The sequence below is a fragment of the Trachurus japonicus genome, chromosome 12 (genome assembly GCF_045865225.1).
Source record: "Trachurus japonicus isolate A0001 chromosome 12, Traja_1.0".
In the NCBI taxonomy this organism is placed as follows: Eukaryota; Metazoa; Chordata; class Actinopteri; order Carangiformes; family Carangidae; genus Trachurus; species Trachurus japonicus.
In genome coordinates this window covers 819,243-835,739 of record NC_140918.1, presented here as the reverse complement: position 1 = coordinate 835,739, position 16,497 = coordinate 819,243, and the positions used below count along the sequence as shown (strand labels likewise).

Below are 16,497 nucleotides of genomic sequence, written 5' to 3'. Positions count from 1 at the left end.
TTATTCACATTTAAAGTAGGGGGTCCCTGCTTCATCTCTCCATCAGTTTGGGGGTCCTTGGCCTGAAAAATGCTCTAAATTACAATATTTTTTATTTCCAATTTGGGAGAAATGTTGTCTGTAGGTTATAGAATGAAACTAAAGTGTTCATTTTACTCAAACACATAGCTAAGAATAGTAAAACCAGAGGAACTGATCATTTTTGGGAGTGGTCTCTTTATTTTTTTCCAGAGCTGTATATTTACATGGGCTACATGATTTCAGGACAGTTTGGAGCTATGTACATCACCTTTTTACTCTTTTACTCTTTTACTCTTTTACTCTTTTATTCTTTTACTCTTTTGCTATGCTATTTATTTTGTGTTATCGTATTGTATTTTATGTGGTTGTATGTGTATTGTAAGTGGTGAAGCCAAAGACAAATTTCCAATAAAGATATTGAATTGAATAGAATTTCTATCAGTCATGTCCTCTCCTCTCCCTCCTCCTGCAGTTCCCCTTGTGTCCATCTCCCTCCGGCCAGCAGGGGGCGCCACGGCCCCGGTCAGACCGGTTCCAGCCGCTTCACTAAGCAGCTGAAGAAGAGGAGGAGGAGGGAGAGAAACAGGAAGAAGAAGGAGAAGACGGAGAAGAAGAAGAAGAAGAAGAAGAGATCTCAGCTCCACAATGACTTCGACCAGGAGACTAGGAAAGGTAAAAACACCACAACAGCTACACACCACACATCCACACAGTCCACCTTAAACACCTGTCCACTAAACCACCTTAACCGGGCTGCAGCGGCCCACAGGAAACCCCGTAGAGAGGTTTATTAGAATATAACAGAGACGGGCGCGTGCGGACAAAATGAAAGGATGATGACGTCAGACGGCGGTGACAGAGAGAGAGAGAGAGAGAGAGAGAGAGAGAGAGAGGAACTAGTTAGAGAGAGTTAGTTAGTTACACACACACACACACACACACACACACACACACACACACACACACACACACACACACACACACACACACACACACACACACACACACACACACACACACACACACACACACACACACACACACACACACACACACACACACACACACACACACACACCTAGGGCGTACAGTGTGTGTGTGTGTGTGTGTGTGTGTGTGTGTGTGTGTGTGTGTGTGTGTGTGAGCTCGTGTCAAAAACATGGAGGAGACTTTGGGGACTGGGGCGTGACGTGATGTGACGTAACGTGACGTAACGTGACGTGAACCCACCGTGTTTAAAAAAAACAAAAACAAAACAAAGCAGCAGTTACCATGGCAACGAGGAGTCGATCAATCAATCAATGGATCGATCAGGTCTGTTAGTTTTAGTGGTTTGTGTTAAAACAACTTCACACTGGCTCATTATTAAAACTAATATTCTCATTATTTACCCACAGATCAGCTGATTAATGTCGTCGTTAAAGGGATAGTTCAACATTTAGTCAAATTGGCCCATTGCCATAATCCCTATAGTCATAGCAGTAGTAGGTTCGTTTCCGTTATTTTTAGAACGGTGGAGCAGAGCCGTGAGCTGCTCAGAGCTAGGCTACAAACGGAGGCTCATTATGGGATTTCTTGGTTTCCCTCATCATCAAACTCATCAAATACACAATCCAACAACTCCACAACGCTCTGGTGGACAAGTTGTGAGCTGCACATTCACCACGCTATGAGATAATAACACAACGTTACCACACAGAGTTGTTTTAGAAACTCTTATGGTCTCCCTACTACCCATGGAAGTGTTTCATAATGAATATGTTCTATATCGTCATAGTCGTCTTGCTGTCTTTTTGTTGTCTATATTATTATGTGTACTGTCAGTGTACTGTTTTTATGTTATGGAACTCCGGACGGAAATTAGCATTGCTGCTATAATCCGGCACATTTACATGTTTTTATGTTCATTAATGTGCACTGTCCCATCCAAATAAACACATAAAGTAAAGTAAATTCATGCAAAACCACTGATGCACGTTGCCTTCAGGGACAGTTTTTCATCAACAGTCTCTGTATTTCCCTCTAAAACAACTCTGTGTGGTAACGTTGTGTTATTATCTCATAGCGTGGTGAATGTGCAGCTCACAACTTGTCCACCAGAGCGTTGTGGAGTTGTTGGATTGTGTATTTGATGAGTTTGATGATGAGTTTGAAATCAAGAAATCCCATAATGAGCCTCCGTAGCGTAGCTCTGAGCAGCTCACGGCTCTGCTCCGCCGTTCTAAAAACATCTTGCACCGACAATTAAAGGTAACGAACCTACTGCTATGACTATAGGGATTATGGTGATGGGCCAATTTGACAAAATGTTGAACTATCCCTTAAATTAAGAGACTGGGCTTTGAAATGTCTGCTGATAAATTAAATCTGGGTAAATGTACATGTTTAACAGTGGAAATAAGAAACAATACTAAAATGTACTAAAATCTAAATGTGTTGTTATATGAGACATCTACATGTTATTTATCTATCAGCTGCTCTTTACTTTCACTTTTCACTCTGTTGAGTTGAGGTCACTGATGGGTTTAAAGTTTCATTTAGGGATGTCATGATTACTTGTTTTCACAATTAATCGCGGTATTAAACGCCACAATTAATTAATCGTAAAGATTTCCAAATACCGTCACTTTTCAAAAAATATTATGTTGTAAACACAGAGGCAGATGTGCGATAAGGTAGGCTAAATGTAAGAAATAGGCTACTGGTCCATTTATTTAACGGAACATTGAATTGGTAGGAATTTAAATGTTAGAGTGTCATTTTTAATTAAAAAAAACCCAAAACAAACCAAAAAACGATTAAAATAAACGCAAACATTTGGTATCGATGACAATTAATGACCTGAATATTTCAAACATTTCCCCTGGGGGGTTAATAACTGGTCATATATTAATAGATACTTGAAATATTTAGTGTAAACAATGAGTAATGTAGTTATATTTTGACTATGATTTTACACATTCATAGTGTTGTGACATTAATTAATGCAGAATAATCGTGATAATCGTAACACCGTGATTATATTAGAACATTTATAATGGTGACATCCTTATCTATCAGTACAGTGTTGTTGAGTCTGTGTTTGTTGGAGCAGCAGCTTCTCTTTACTTTCACTTTTCACTCTGCTGAGTCGAGGTCACTGACAGGTTTAAAGGTTCATTCTGAATCTGAATCTGACAGGACCAGTTAACGGTCAATCAGCTGCTTCAGGATTAATGATGTAGTAGTAGTTTAGTTTATTCGATCTTTAACACAGAATAGTTAACAGTTGAGCATCAATCACCGTCAGTCAACCTCATTAGTTCAACTAGTTCATAAATAGATAGAAAAGGTGAAGCTGAAGCTATCTAGCTTATAAATGCCTGTAGCTACCCTTTAATTCATTATTTCAGTAAATCCATTAGAGCTCTTCATGGTTTCAGAGTCATAGAAAGAAACAAGTATCCCATAATTAACAAATGAAGCCAAAAATAAAATATATAGATAATTAAACAGTATTACAGTTACAATCAGAGTCACAGAAAGAAATAATTATCCAATAATTAACAAGTGTAGCCAAAATATAAAGGAAATAAATAATTTAACAGCATTACAGTTGCAATCAACACCCAATGAATCAATCCTGTTTATATCTTTCTATCACACTATGTTTTAATCTGTTTCTACATTGTGTTATGTTTTGCAATAATAAAACAACAGTCAGTTATAGTGGACTGACTGTTTAAATGGAGTCATGTGACATCCCATAAACATCTGAAACATGACTGAGACTCACAGTTACAGTTTCACTTTCCTGTAAAGGGCCAGGCTGAGTCAGGAGTTCCCCCGGTGCTGTTGTGTTGTCATGGCTTCAGGTGAAACAACAACAACAACAAGGTGTTAACAACAGGAAGTAGAAGAGATGAACACGCTGCTGCTTCCTGTCAGCTGACTGTCAACTCAACTCAACTTTATTTATAAAGCCCTTTAAAACAACAGCTGGACACGAGTTAGAGACAAGTCAATACATTATTTTAGTTTCTCTTGTTTCTTGGTTTATTCTCACAGTGACTAAGAGAAATATGACACAGAACAGGTCAGAACATCTGGAATAATAAATAATTAATCATACATAGGCTAATAAACATAACAGTAGAGTGCAGCAGAGAATAATGGGGTTTGAAAGTTGCTCTTAAAACATTCATCCATTCATCCTAATACAGTAATAAGAGTTTTAACATGACTTCTGGTTCAACTCTTTATCAATCTAACAAACTGTACTGTAAATGCTTTATGTCTCCTTTATAACGGTATACAGATTTTGTTACTACCCCCCCCCCCCCCGCCCCCCCTTAAAACTATTTGCAAGCGTAAGTTGTTTTAATATTTAAAGTTATCTTATCTTTATTTTTTATTTTTATTTTTTTATAAATGTTATCGTCACATTTCTGAAGCTGAAGTCGTTGTTTTATCTCTTTACTTTTACTTTTGCTTCATGTTTATTCAACGTGATGAAAACCAAATCTCAACCAACCTGTTGTTTAATCTGTTCATCACTATCTGATGTTGCACAACAGGGAGATGAAAGAATCATGACTCATGAAATTATTATTATTATTGTTAATATGATGATAAGAAGTCTGGAGTTTTCCCAGTTCATGAAACTTTGTACTAGTGATGTCACGATTATAGATTGTCTTGATACAATTATTGTCAGAGAAATAATCACAGTGTTACGATTATCACGGTTATACTGCATTAATACATTACACAACACTATGAATGTGTAAAATCAAATATAGTCAAAATATAATTACATTACTCATTGTTTACACAAAATATTTCAAGTATCTATTAATATATGACCAGTTATTAACCCCCCAGGGGAAATGTTTGAAATATTCAGGTCATAAACTGTCATCTATACCAAATGTTTGAGTTTATTTTCATCATTTTTTGTTTTGTTTTTGCTTTTTTTTTAAGTTAAAATGACACACTAACATTTAAATTCCTACCAATTCAATGTTACGTTAAATAAATGGACCAGTATCTGAACATTCACCTTTATTTTTGCACCACATCTGCCGATAGTAACGGTATTTATGAATCTTTACGATTAATTAATTGTGGCGTTTAATACCACGATTAATTGTGAAAACAAGTAATGGTGACATCCCTACTTTGTACCAAAGAGTTTGGTTTTATTTTGTTGCCAAATGACAGAACAATGAAAACACAACTCATGTGTTTTATTTGACCCTTTTGTTCCAAACAGTGGAACTAGAAACATTCAAACCTGCAGCTGTAAAACAACTGTGATATGATGATAAAACTCTCACTCCTTCACTATGATGGAACAGAACCTGTAACATCTGCAGACAGATGTTAGAGATGAACACACACACACAAACACAAACTTATAACCCTTTTCCACTGGCCGATTGTTAGCGGGTCGACCGGCGTTTAAAAAACCTGCGTCGACCCGCTAATTTTAGTGGGAAAACGGCTTCATTGACATCAGATCAGACACGTCACCGTTGATCCATCTGTTCCCTGTTAGTCTGAAATCACCTTAAAACAAGAAACAAGAAACACGAGGAATAAAAAAGTTGCTTTACTTTGAAAATCTGTTGAGTTGAGTTGAGTGTAGTGTTTCCTCCTGGGCTCCGTCTGCTCGCTGAGGATTCTGGGAAACTCTTATGGAGCTAAATGATATAAGGAAATGAGCTGTAGATCAAGAATCAGTTTCTTCCACAGCAGCAGGAACATGAATTATAGAATATTATAAAACGTGAAGGTGAAATCCTGCGATCTGATTGTTAACTGGTTGTTAACCGTGGTATATTGAGCAGTTACCACGGCTACTATTCTAAAGCCTTATCACAGCGTAGGCTATCACTCCGCCTCAGGCACGTATGACTGGTATGAATGGAAGTTGTTGTCATGTATCCATGACAACGGACTGTTGCAGTCCGTAGCAACAGACAGTTGATGTTTTTAGGATGTTAAAAATGTAGTAAAGTAGTGTGATTGACATGTTGAAGGTGAACTTTGACCTCCAGAGGGTTAACAATGGTAGAGGGGACTGAGCAGTGACAGAGCTACTTGGAGCTAACGTCTGGACAGCTGGAACAGAAAACTACATGTCCTCTTTCATATTGTCATTATTGGTAACTGTTTTATAAAAGCAACATATCACTCCAGTCCTCCAGGTGGTCTCTGCTCATTCTACCACTCTGAGGAGGAACAACGCCTCTTAGAGTGGTAGAATGAGCAGAGACCACCTGGAGGACTGGAGGGATATATTGCTAAAATAAAAATAATATGAGGATGATGAGCTGACATCAGCGTGGAGGAGAGGATGATGTCACTGTGTATAAAGTGTTATGATGTCATCACATTAACTGTTGTTGTTGTTGTTGTTGTTGTTGTTTTCCTGCAGGAGCTGGACGACATCCGTAAATCTGGGATGAAACATTTCCGTAACATCCAGGTGGATGAAGCCAACATCTTGACCTGGCAGGGCCTCATCGTTCCTGTGAGTCACACAACGCTGCTGCTGCACGCTGCTCAATACACGCCTCGTGTTTTTATTTTATTTTTAATTAACGTTTTTTATTGATTCCACATATCAATATTCAATATTTTACATAAACAATTTTCCAACAGTATAAAACAACTTCTCCACCAGGGAGCAGAGACACAAACATTCTCAAAGAAAGTTACCGTAGCGTAAATTTGAAGAAAAAAAGAAACCCTTTCTCACTCCTGTCCTTATTTTCACACCTCTCTTACATCGTCCTTTTTCTACGCCTCCTGTTTTTAATAATAAATAATATTATTTTTATTTATTTACATGGAAGTTACAAAGAACATGAGGTCATCGTGGTGTTACAGATAAAATCACAATATTCTTCTACACATACATCATGGTTTAATGTCACACTGTTCAGATCCATGTTTCCCAGCGTTCACTTCATTTCTCCAGATCAAGTCTTAAACCCAAAGTCTCTCTGAACAGTAGGGGAGACCGGGGTTGGTTGGCTACAGGGGTTGGTTGGCACACCCCTGTTTTCTGGCCTCCTGTTGGTCACAGACTCACAAATGTGACATCAAAATGATCATCTTATTGAGCTGCACTTATCTAGTTTGTTAAAACATCTAAAAATGACTCACTTTTTTGCTGAGGGCAAAATATCAGTTTTTTAGTACCAAAAGTAAAAAATTGCCCCCCGCACTTAAAGTGTTATAAAATTGCTTTGGATAAAGATATTGGAAATGTGTTACTTCCAGTTTGTAGAGATAGGAGTCAGCTTCAATTTGATATGAAACTTGAAAGTCTTTGATGAGTGATGTTAACTGGGCAACATCATATATTCACAAAAGTGGGTTTGTTTTGGTCGGGGTTGGATGGCACACTCACGTTGGGGTTGGTTGGCACACACAAATCAACCCCAAAATGCAGTATACATATATTAAATGTGATTAAACATCATTTCATACAATTCAGTGCACTGAGTGCAAGAAATGGGCACATGACTTATGCAGTGAAATGGGCCACAAAGCCTACATATGCCAATACTGTAATTCCAGTGATTCTCTATAGGCCTTAATGTAAATAATCTGCATCCACCCCACAGCAAATCTAAAACACAGTGAGATGGAAAGACATAAAAATACAAAGAGGTGATATGCTATATTTAAGAATAAATTATATGTTCATTGAATATTTTCTCTTTAAAAAAAAAAAAAAGCTCAAATCATTTACTTTTTGATGTTCTGTGTACGTGTTATTTTGTTCGTGGCCTTAAATGCCCTGTTTTAGTGTTATACATGCAAATATATGCATGCATATACATGCTATCTTCTTAAATTTGAATATATTAGAATTAAATTTCCAATTTATTATTATATTGGTTGCTTCATCCATTCATTTTTACATTGTGCCAACCAACCCCATGAAGTGTGCCAACCAACCCCGTGTTGGGGCTGGTTGGCACAAGTGCACAGTATGATTTTATTCATAAATTAATTAATTTTAGAATATAACTGTGGACATGGAAATGTGTTTAGTTAAAGCTGACACCTTAACCTTTCATTTAATGCTGGTTTGAATATTCTCACATAAATGATGCCAGAGTGCTATGGCAAAGAGTGAAAAGTGTGCCAACCAACCCCGGTCTCCCCTACGGCTGTCTTTACTCTGTCTATTTACATGTTCTATCAGAAGTGACCTATATCTGATATCTGCATTTACACCTGCTGTGCTGCATGTAACGACTCGCTGGAAATAAACTAGGGATTTTTTTTTTTAATATGGGAGATTACGATTCCATAATATTAAACGAAGGTGAGTCTGGTGTTCAGAGTTTATATCCAACACGTCACTTACAAAGTGAACGTCTAGTCTGTCCTTACAGAATAAAGTTAATGAAGTGGCTGCGTGGAGCGGAGCAGAGCGATAGCTGCTGTGAGATGAGCAGCTGACAGTGACAGTGACGGTGACGTTGTGCCACCGTTCGATCCTCCGTCGCGTAGTGAGGACGGGACAAAGCCTCTTGGTCACATCTTCTTTGTTTTTCCTCTCTTGATTTCTAATCGGCTCGGTTCAGTTTTTGCCGGTAGGAAAACCTGAAATCTGGTGTTTATTGTGCGCTCCCTTTTCACACTCCTGCCCTCGATCTGCATAGAAATTAATATTAGGCCATATGAAAACAAGAACTAGTGAGGGGGGAAATACAGACACGCGGACACCACGAAAATGAAACTGTAATGACACTGTAACTCCTGTGACAGTGATTACAGCTGGCCACAGTAGTCCAGGTCAGCCCCACGTGTCCGATCTGTCTGTTCAGACTGCAGACGCATTGGCAGATATAAATTTATTTCCACATATAACGGGGGCCTGAATCTGATCTGGCAATATCTGATTCAATGTGCATTTGTCCCGTTTACACGTTCATGTTACAGATCCGATCTGAGCCACTTGAGAGGAAAAAATCGGAATTGGGCCACTTGAACCGTGCAGAGTAAAGACAGCCTAAATGTCTTGACTGATCCTGTTGCTCCGCTGCTCCGGTGTTGGAGGATCTATAGTTGTAGCTGTTTCCTGGTTTATATCTTTACTAAAACCTGCTGAACGTATCTTCAGTCAGTATTGATCCTTCTGTTGGACTGTTGAGATGTAAAGCAACAAAAGAGAATCTAGATCCACCTGTTAGTTTATTTCTCTCAGTAGCTGCTACGTTTCCTCCAGCTGAACTCTGTCGACCATCTTGAGTTCTGTGTGTTTCACATGTTTCCATCCAGACTCTCCTGACTCCCTCTCTGTTTCTGTTTAACAGCTTTTAGAGGCTTGTAACTTCCATGTTTCCTTGAGAGCAACTTCTTATTGTCTTTTTTTCTTGGTATTGTTCATGAAATATAGAAATCAAATTGTTTTTCTGCTTTTTTGACACTTTCTTTTTATTGTTTAATGTGTAAACACAACCACAACATAAATCCAATATGACCTATTGTAGAATCTGCTGGTCTGGCCTACTTACATAGTCTTCGCGTTTGTTTTGCAAATACAAGTTATAATAGGAAATCTGTCCTGATTAGTTTTAGTTTTGTTCTGTTGTTAGTTTGTTTGAATGCTCTTTATTTTCACTATGTAAATGTAAATCTTCTGTACAGAGGGTGTAGGCACAATAAGCTGTAGCTTCAGCCTTCAGACCTTCTGGTTGCATGTGTTACTGACCAATCTATGGATTTTGTCAGTCTCTTCTTTTTTCAATTCGACCAAATGAATAAAAAATAAATGAAAAACTAAACTAAACATTACACATAGGGGGAAAAAAAGTTAAAGCCAATAAAAACAGACATGATAAAGAAGAAGTTGGATCAGCGTGGCTCAACAGTTTGTTCCTGTTTTGTTATCAGTGTAATAAATAATAATCCTCATCCTGTCCTTCATATGTAAACACTCCACTTCTCCCACCTTCCACCACCTTGTTCCTCTTCACTCACTTGTTCCATAATTTCATTCACAATCTTCAGCCAGTCATCTTGTGTTGCTGGGTCTGACTGCTTTCTTACAAGCTACTAAGTAAATTCTTCAGTAAATATCTGTCCTACTTTAGCCTCGTAAACCACCCTCTCCCGGAGATGCATTTCATTTCATTTCATTTCATTTCATTTCATTTCTGAGGGAGAGTCTGGCCTCATTCCCGCTGTGAGCGTTTGGGGTGGGCGGGAGTAGTAGCGTTGACAGACAACCCCATTCAGCCAATCAGCAAGTTGGTATCATATCAAACTTTTGCCGAATCCAGTTGGAAGAACAGAGAAAATGTCTTTTCCTTCTAGAAACTCAACAAGCGCCGACTCTAGCTCTTGTCTAACTGCTGTGATGGACGGTTGATGGTGTTTCAGCTGTTTCTAGGCTGCTACTGCTAGATCGCTCCACCGTGTTCGTTGTGGTAAGAGTCGTGCAGTGTAGTGACGTCGGTCCCCGATTGGCCGACGTGCTGTGTCAATCACAGAAATCTGAGCGGCGATGCTGATTGTTTCAGGCCATGGATGAGGCCAGACCTCCCTGAGAAGAGAAATGAAATGAAATGAAATGAAATGCATTTCCAGGAGAGGCTGGTTAACGAGGCTAGTCCTACTTCTCTTCTAACACAACGTTCCCTGTCCTGATGCCAGAGTGCAGTAATCTATATGGACTTACAGTAGATAAACCACGACCCAGAGTCCTGACAATAACATCTTCACAAAACGTTATGATTTTAGGACAGAGAGTCGTCCACATTTACATCTCCACATCTTCTCCACATGTGGTGCTGAAGTAGATCTGTAGTCAGTTCCTGCAATAATAAAACCTCCAACACGTGATGAGCTGCTGTGTTTTCCTCCTCTTCTTTCATAATAATAATAAATAATAATAATATAACTAAAGGTGTGTGTGGTGTGTTTGACCCGTGCAGGACTGCGCTCCGTACGATAAAGGAGCATTCCGGATCGAGATCATCTTCCCGGCCGAGTATCCCTTCAAACCTCCAAAGATCACGTTCAAGACCAAGATCTACCACCCCAACATCGACGAGAAGGGGCAGGTGTGTCTGCCCATCATCAGCGTGGAGAACTGGAAGCCAGCTACACGCACATGCCAAGGTGAGGGGGGGGGGGGGGGGTTGAAAACAGTGTTGGATACTTGAACAATAGAAACGTTGCAATTTTTCCTGCTCTTCTACATGCATAGGTTTTTTATTGATAATATATACATCTATGGCACTCAATGTTCCTTGTGTCTATTGGATAGAGCATGTTTTTGGGATATTACTGAAGCTTTATGGCTTGATGACTTATTGAATGGGTTGATATCTATTGATATTGACTGTGATGTCCCCTGTTATTCTTTTCTTTACTATATTTTATTCTTTTGTCTTTAGAATACCTACTGCGAAGGCTGCTGTTGTTGTATTACTGCTGCACTTTATCTCTCATTGGTTCATGGCTGACGGTATCACATGACTTGGTCACATATCTCTGATCATCAGCCACACAGTATTACAGTTTTTCTCGATTGCTAAGACACATTTCTTGAAAGCTGCTCTCCTTTTCTCTAAACTGTGAACACAAACCCCAATTTTCAAGCTACATTCACAAAACCTCAGACTCTTCTTGCAAAACCAAACTTTCACCTCAAAACAGTTTAATCTGGTGCCCAAAACTGAACTATGTTGTCAAATCAAAATTAAAACCACTACTGAGCAGCCACTAAACACTACATAGAAAAATAGAAAACACAATGCTCAGCACATGAAGCTGTAGAAATAAATGTTTATTGTTCACTGTAGCTAAATCCATGTTGCAAAACAAAAAACCTGTGCATTTACTGTAGCACTTCTCTCCTTCCCTTTCTTTCACCCTCCTCCCTCCCTCCCTCCCTCATCCTTTCTTTCTTCACCCTGTCGTCTCTCATCTTCTCCTCTTGCAAAACAAAAAACCTGTGCATTTAGCACTTGTACATAGTAAAAAAAAAAAGGAGTACAAAAACCAGAAATCTTGTGCATTTACACGTAGCACTTGTACAGTACAAAGACAAACAGAAATCTTGTGCATTTAGCCCATGTATGCAGTAAGCCTACGTAAAAAGTACAAAAATATAGAAATGAGAAGTGCATAACTCAGCCACAGCATCATTTCTCTGTACTGGATCAGGCCACAGGTCTTCATCCTGAACTAGCTACAGTAGATGTGCCCTCACATCATTGGACACAAGTGTGATCAATTTTGAGTTGTTGTGTTCAACCGGTGAAAGTTGTGCTTTACTTGTGTTTGACTTTTGCCTCCTGTGCTCAGCATTATGCAACACAGGTGCATCACAATGAAAATGTGTTGGCAAGATGTGTCTAAACAGGTGAAAAGTTCTGATGGTTTAAAGAGAGACGACTGGTTCAGTCAGTGGGTTCAGGCAACTGAGCACTTGGTTCAGACAACAGGGTTTAGTGTTTTAGCAACTGAGAAAAACTGTAAAACACCTGTGCTAATCAGTTGGTTCAGATCCTGATGAAGACTGTTCCAGTCGAAACACGTTGATCCCTTTAATAAAGGATTTTTAACTACACCTCAGAGTGCCTCGGACCCATCAGTTTTAGACCGCCTTTTACTCTTTACCACCATTTGCACCAGGACGGTCTGCTTGCTGTGTTTTATCTTCAGTGTTGGATACTTGTTCTAGATCAGTGGTTCCCAACCCCTGGTCCGTGGACCGGTACCGGGCCGTGGATCATTTGGTACCGGGCCGCAGAAAGAGAATGAAAAATTATAAAACCGTTTGTTTTGTCTAATTTACACTTCCAGTCGTTTTATTTTGGAAATTTTTCCACTTTCCGTCTGTGCATCTTCCCAGCGCTGCACAATTGACAGACAGGTTAACGCGTTCATTTTGGAGATTAATTTTAAACATTTAATGCGTTAAAAAAAATTCACGCCGTTTTGTTTACTTCCAGTGGTGGCTGACCCGTTCCGTGTGCAGGCAAAGCAAAGCAGGTACCGGCTGTAGCGCTGTTTTATTCTTCACTTTATTCAGTTGTAATATTTTTTCATGCGAGTAAGTAACCGTTTAGATGACCAGTATGCGGTTAGTTTATCCACATGATGATGAAGTTCTGGGAGCAGTGACGCTCCACCAGCAGCGACCGTAGCGGAGCATCACCGAGGCAACAGCGCGGTCTGCGGAGCCGGTCGCCCGGGTAACGGTGTCGTCCCCGGGGTGAGACAGAGACAGAGAGCCCGTTAACTTAACCACAGGTCTTTAGAGCTTCACCGCCGGCTGCTTTCATTCTTTCTAGATGAGTTGTTGAATGTTTGTTAGTTGTTGTTTAGGTAATCGATCATGAAGTCCGTGATCGAGTGTTTTTTTTTTTTTCTTCCTTTTTTCCTTTTTGACACCGGTTCTCATCGGCAGTTGTTACATTACAATGAGTAGCTACTTGGCATCTGGAAACCTGCCTGATTTTGGAGATATGTAATGTTTGTTTGCCATTACTTTCATTATTTCCGCTACGATCACGCGCTCGATTTTGATCGATTTTATGTCCGCAAAGCTTCGATTATCAAAATATGATAATCGGGTCAGCCCTATTGATTAGTTTGTTTGAATGAAAAGTGAAGCTTCATGTGTGAATTGGACAGAAGAGCAGCGCTGCCTTGGAGATGTACACAAATCACCACCTACAGATCAATAAATAAAACAATGAACCGATCGGTCTATAGCTATTTTTATTATAATACGATTTAATTTTCAGAGGGAAATTCAGTGATGCCACTACATGATGGGGGCAAATTTTTCATCTACTTGTGCATGTGCAACCAAGTTTATTACACATTGCCTTCAAGAATTTGATTACAAAATGAGAAGTTATTACATCATGAGGTGCAAATGTTTTACATTACTACAAAATGCAGCACTACAGGGTTTTATGGTTTTAATGTTATCTTGTATGTGTTGTGACTGTCTCTGTAAAATGAGTTTCCTTTTGTGGGACTTTTTTTTTTCTTTTTTTCCTTTTTTTTTCAAAGGAGGTTAAATGGAAAGCAACTGGACTTAGTTATTTGTCTAGGAAGACGTTTCACCTTCATCCAAGAGGCTTCATCACCTCACCTCGCCTCAAATGTCTCAGGGATGCAAACAGCGCGCTGAAAAGCGAAACTCGCTTTTTTCATGACCAATTAGGTGACTTGTGTGAATCGTTCAGATCCGAAGAGTTTTTGTTTAGAGGGGGGGGGGTCTCAGCGTCTCAGTGTCTCAGCTGGGGTCAGTAAAATGTTTTTCTAACAGGCTGACAGTGACAATCACGGGAAACTGAGGCGAACTCATTCATGGTCTCTGATTACACTGATAACAGCCGACCTCCAATGTAGACGCGACATGCGCGCTCGTTAAAGCGGCGCGTCCGCGTGCATTCGGTGCGACGGCGACGCCGTTTTCCCCCCGTGCATGTCTGTGTATGGCGAGTGTATTGTGGAGCTGTGGCCGTGGACATGCACGGTTCCCTACGTTGCTGTGTCTGGCAGGTGTTTCCACGGAGCTCTGCCCCGTTTCAGAGGTGAAGGAAGCCCTGAGTGGAAAGACGTCGCCTCCGCCATGTAGAATGTGTTCAATTAAAGTGAAACTAACACATTATAGAGGCCTATATGTCCATTACACACTGAATGAAACATCCCATGTCTTTATTTATTCAGTTTATTTTAATAGTAATAATTATGACTAACATCCCCCCCCCCCCCACACGCCAGACAATTCCTCTCTTTTTTGGTCCTGACCCGTTTGCATCCCTGATGTCTTCCTAGACAAATAACTAAGTCCAGTTGCTTTCCATTTAACCTCCTTTGAAATACTATGACCTGGACAAATGAGAATATGCACCGGCTTTTGTGGGACGATAAAACTGAACTGAACTTATAATAATGATCTTGTGTGATCTTGTGTGTGTGTGTGTGTGTGTGTGTGTGTGTGTGTGTGTGTGTGTGTGTGTGTGTGTGTCTCTTTGTGTGTCTGTCCTCTGTGTGTGTGTTACTGCAGTGATCCAGTGTCTGATCTCCCTGGTCAACATCCCTCAGCCTGAACACCCGCTGCGCGCCGACCTGGCGGAGGAATACACGAAGGACCGCGCCAAGTTCATCAAGAACGCCGAGGAGTTCACAAAGAAACACAGCGAGAAGCGGCCAGTGGACTGACGGCTTCTGCTGCTCCCCGTCGGCCAATCGGAGCCCTCGCCCCGCCCTCGCCCTCGTCTTAGCACTCTCCAACCACTCCTGTACTAGAGGCTTGTGTTTCTGTTTCACTTTGCCAAAAACAAAACAAAAAAATAACAAAAAAAAGAGAAGAAAAGAAGAAAAGAAGAAGCAGCAGGACTTTTAGGCGAGTCGCCGGCGGCGGCCTCTAGGTGGCGCCCTCTGGTTTGTTAACGACTTCTTTCTACTGATTTCTTTTTAGAAAAAAATAAAAAAAATAAGAAAATAGTCCGAGGTGGCGTCCTGGAAAGAAAAGAAAAGAAAAGAAAAGAAAAGAAAAGTGCTGTTCTGCTTTTTCTCAAGTGTTGAATGTTAATCTCAGATTAATCGTTAGCTTAACGCCGACCTGTTTACACATTTTTAAGCTTTTGTTTTGTGTTTTTTTTAGTTTTGTTTTTGTTTTTCGGTAACACTTTACTTGAATAGGTATTCATCAGATTGACATAAAACAGCTGTCATAAACATCAATGAATACTTCTGACAGCTGTGGTTAAGTGTCATTCAGTAAATTACACTGCAAAAACTCAAAATCTTACCAAACAAAATGTAATTTCTAGTCAAAACAAATCTCATTATACTAAAAATAAGACTCATCACATAAAAAGCAGCTTGTTTTTAGACACTTTTTTTACTTTTTTCAAGCAGATTTTCACTTGAAACTTGAAAAAAAAGTTTTTCTTTCTTATTACAAGCACAAAAAACTTGCTTTCTACTTATTTCAATTGAAAATTAGTTTGAAACAAGTGAAAATGATCTAAAAACAAGTAAATTTTTAGGTGATGAGTCTTAGTTTAAGTGGAAAGCGGTTTGTTTTGACTAAAATTGAGACATTTTGACAAGAAATAAGTCAAATATTCTTGGAAAGACTTTGAGTTTTTGCAGTGTATGTCACTTTTGATGCAAAGTTGACATTGTTTGCGATGTCCTTGTTATGAGAACTTGACATCATTTATTTAAAGTTTAAAGCAATTAGGTCTGTTATGACAGTTTAAATTGTCTTTATGTCAAGTTGTCAGAACAAAAACATCTCAAACAATGTCAACTTTGCATCAACAGTGACATAACTTACTGAATGACACTTAACCACAGCTGTCAGGAGTATTCATTGATGGTTATGACAGTGTTATGTCAATCTTACTGTATGAATACCTATTCAAGTAAAGTGTTACCGTTTTTTTTTGTTTTTTTTGGTCGTTTTTTTGTGTGTTTTTGTTT

At 39.4% G+C, this 16,497-nt stretch overlaps 1 protein-coding gene across 1 annotated transcript; it reads left to right on the top strand.

Annotated features, from left to right (window-relative positions):
* The first annotated feature begins 591 nt into the window (after positions 1-591).
* On the top strand, positions 592-15,334 carry LOC146976744 (ubiquitin-conjugating enzyme E2 L3-like). The gene is made up of 4 exons (XM_085792516.1): positions 592-693; positions 6,443-6,538; positions 10,968-11,154; positions 15,071-15,334. Exons 1-4 carry the CDS (start codon positions 667-669, stop codon positions 15,223-15,225), a joined length of 465 nt encoding a protein of 154 aa, XP_085648642.1. The 5' UTR covers positions 592-666; the 3' UTR covers positions 15,226-15,334.
* Positions 15,335-16,497: the final 1,163 nt, after the last annotated feature.

Bases quoted from the DNA above. Each gene is read 5' to 3' on its own strand.
- LOC146976744 (XM_085792516.1), top strand. From the start codon at position 667: ATGACTTCGACCAGGAGACTAGGAAAG. The intron at 694-6,442 runs GTAAAAACACCA...GTTTTCCTGCAG, and splicing joins CGACCAGGAGACTAGGAAAG to GAGCTGGACGACATCCGTAA. The intron at 6,539-10,967 runs GTGAGTCACACA...TGACCCGTGCAG, and splicing joins GGCAGGGCCTCATCGTTCCT to GACTGCGCTCCGTACGATAA.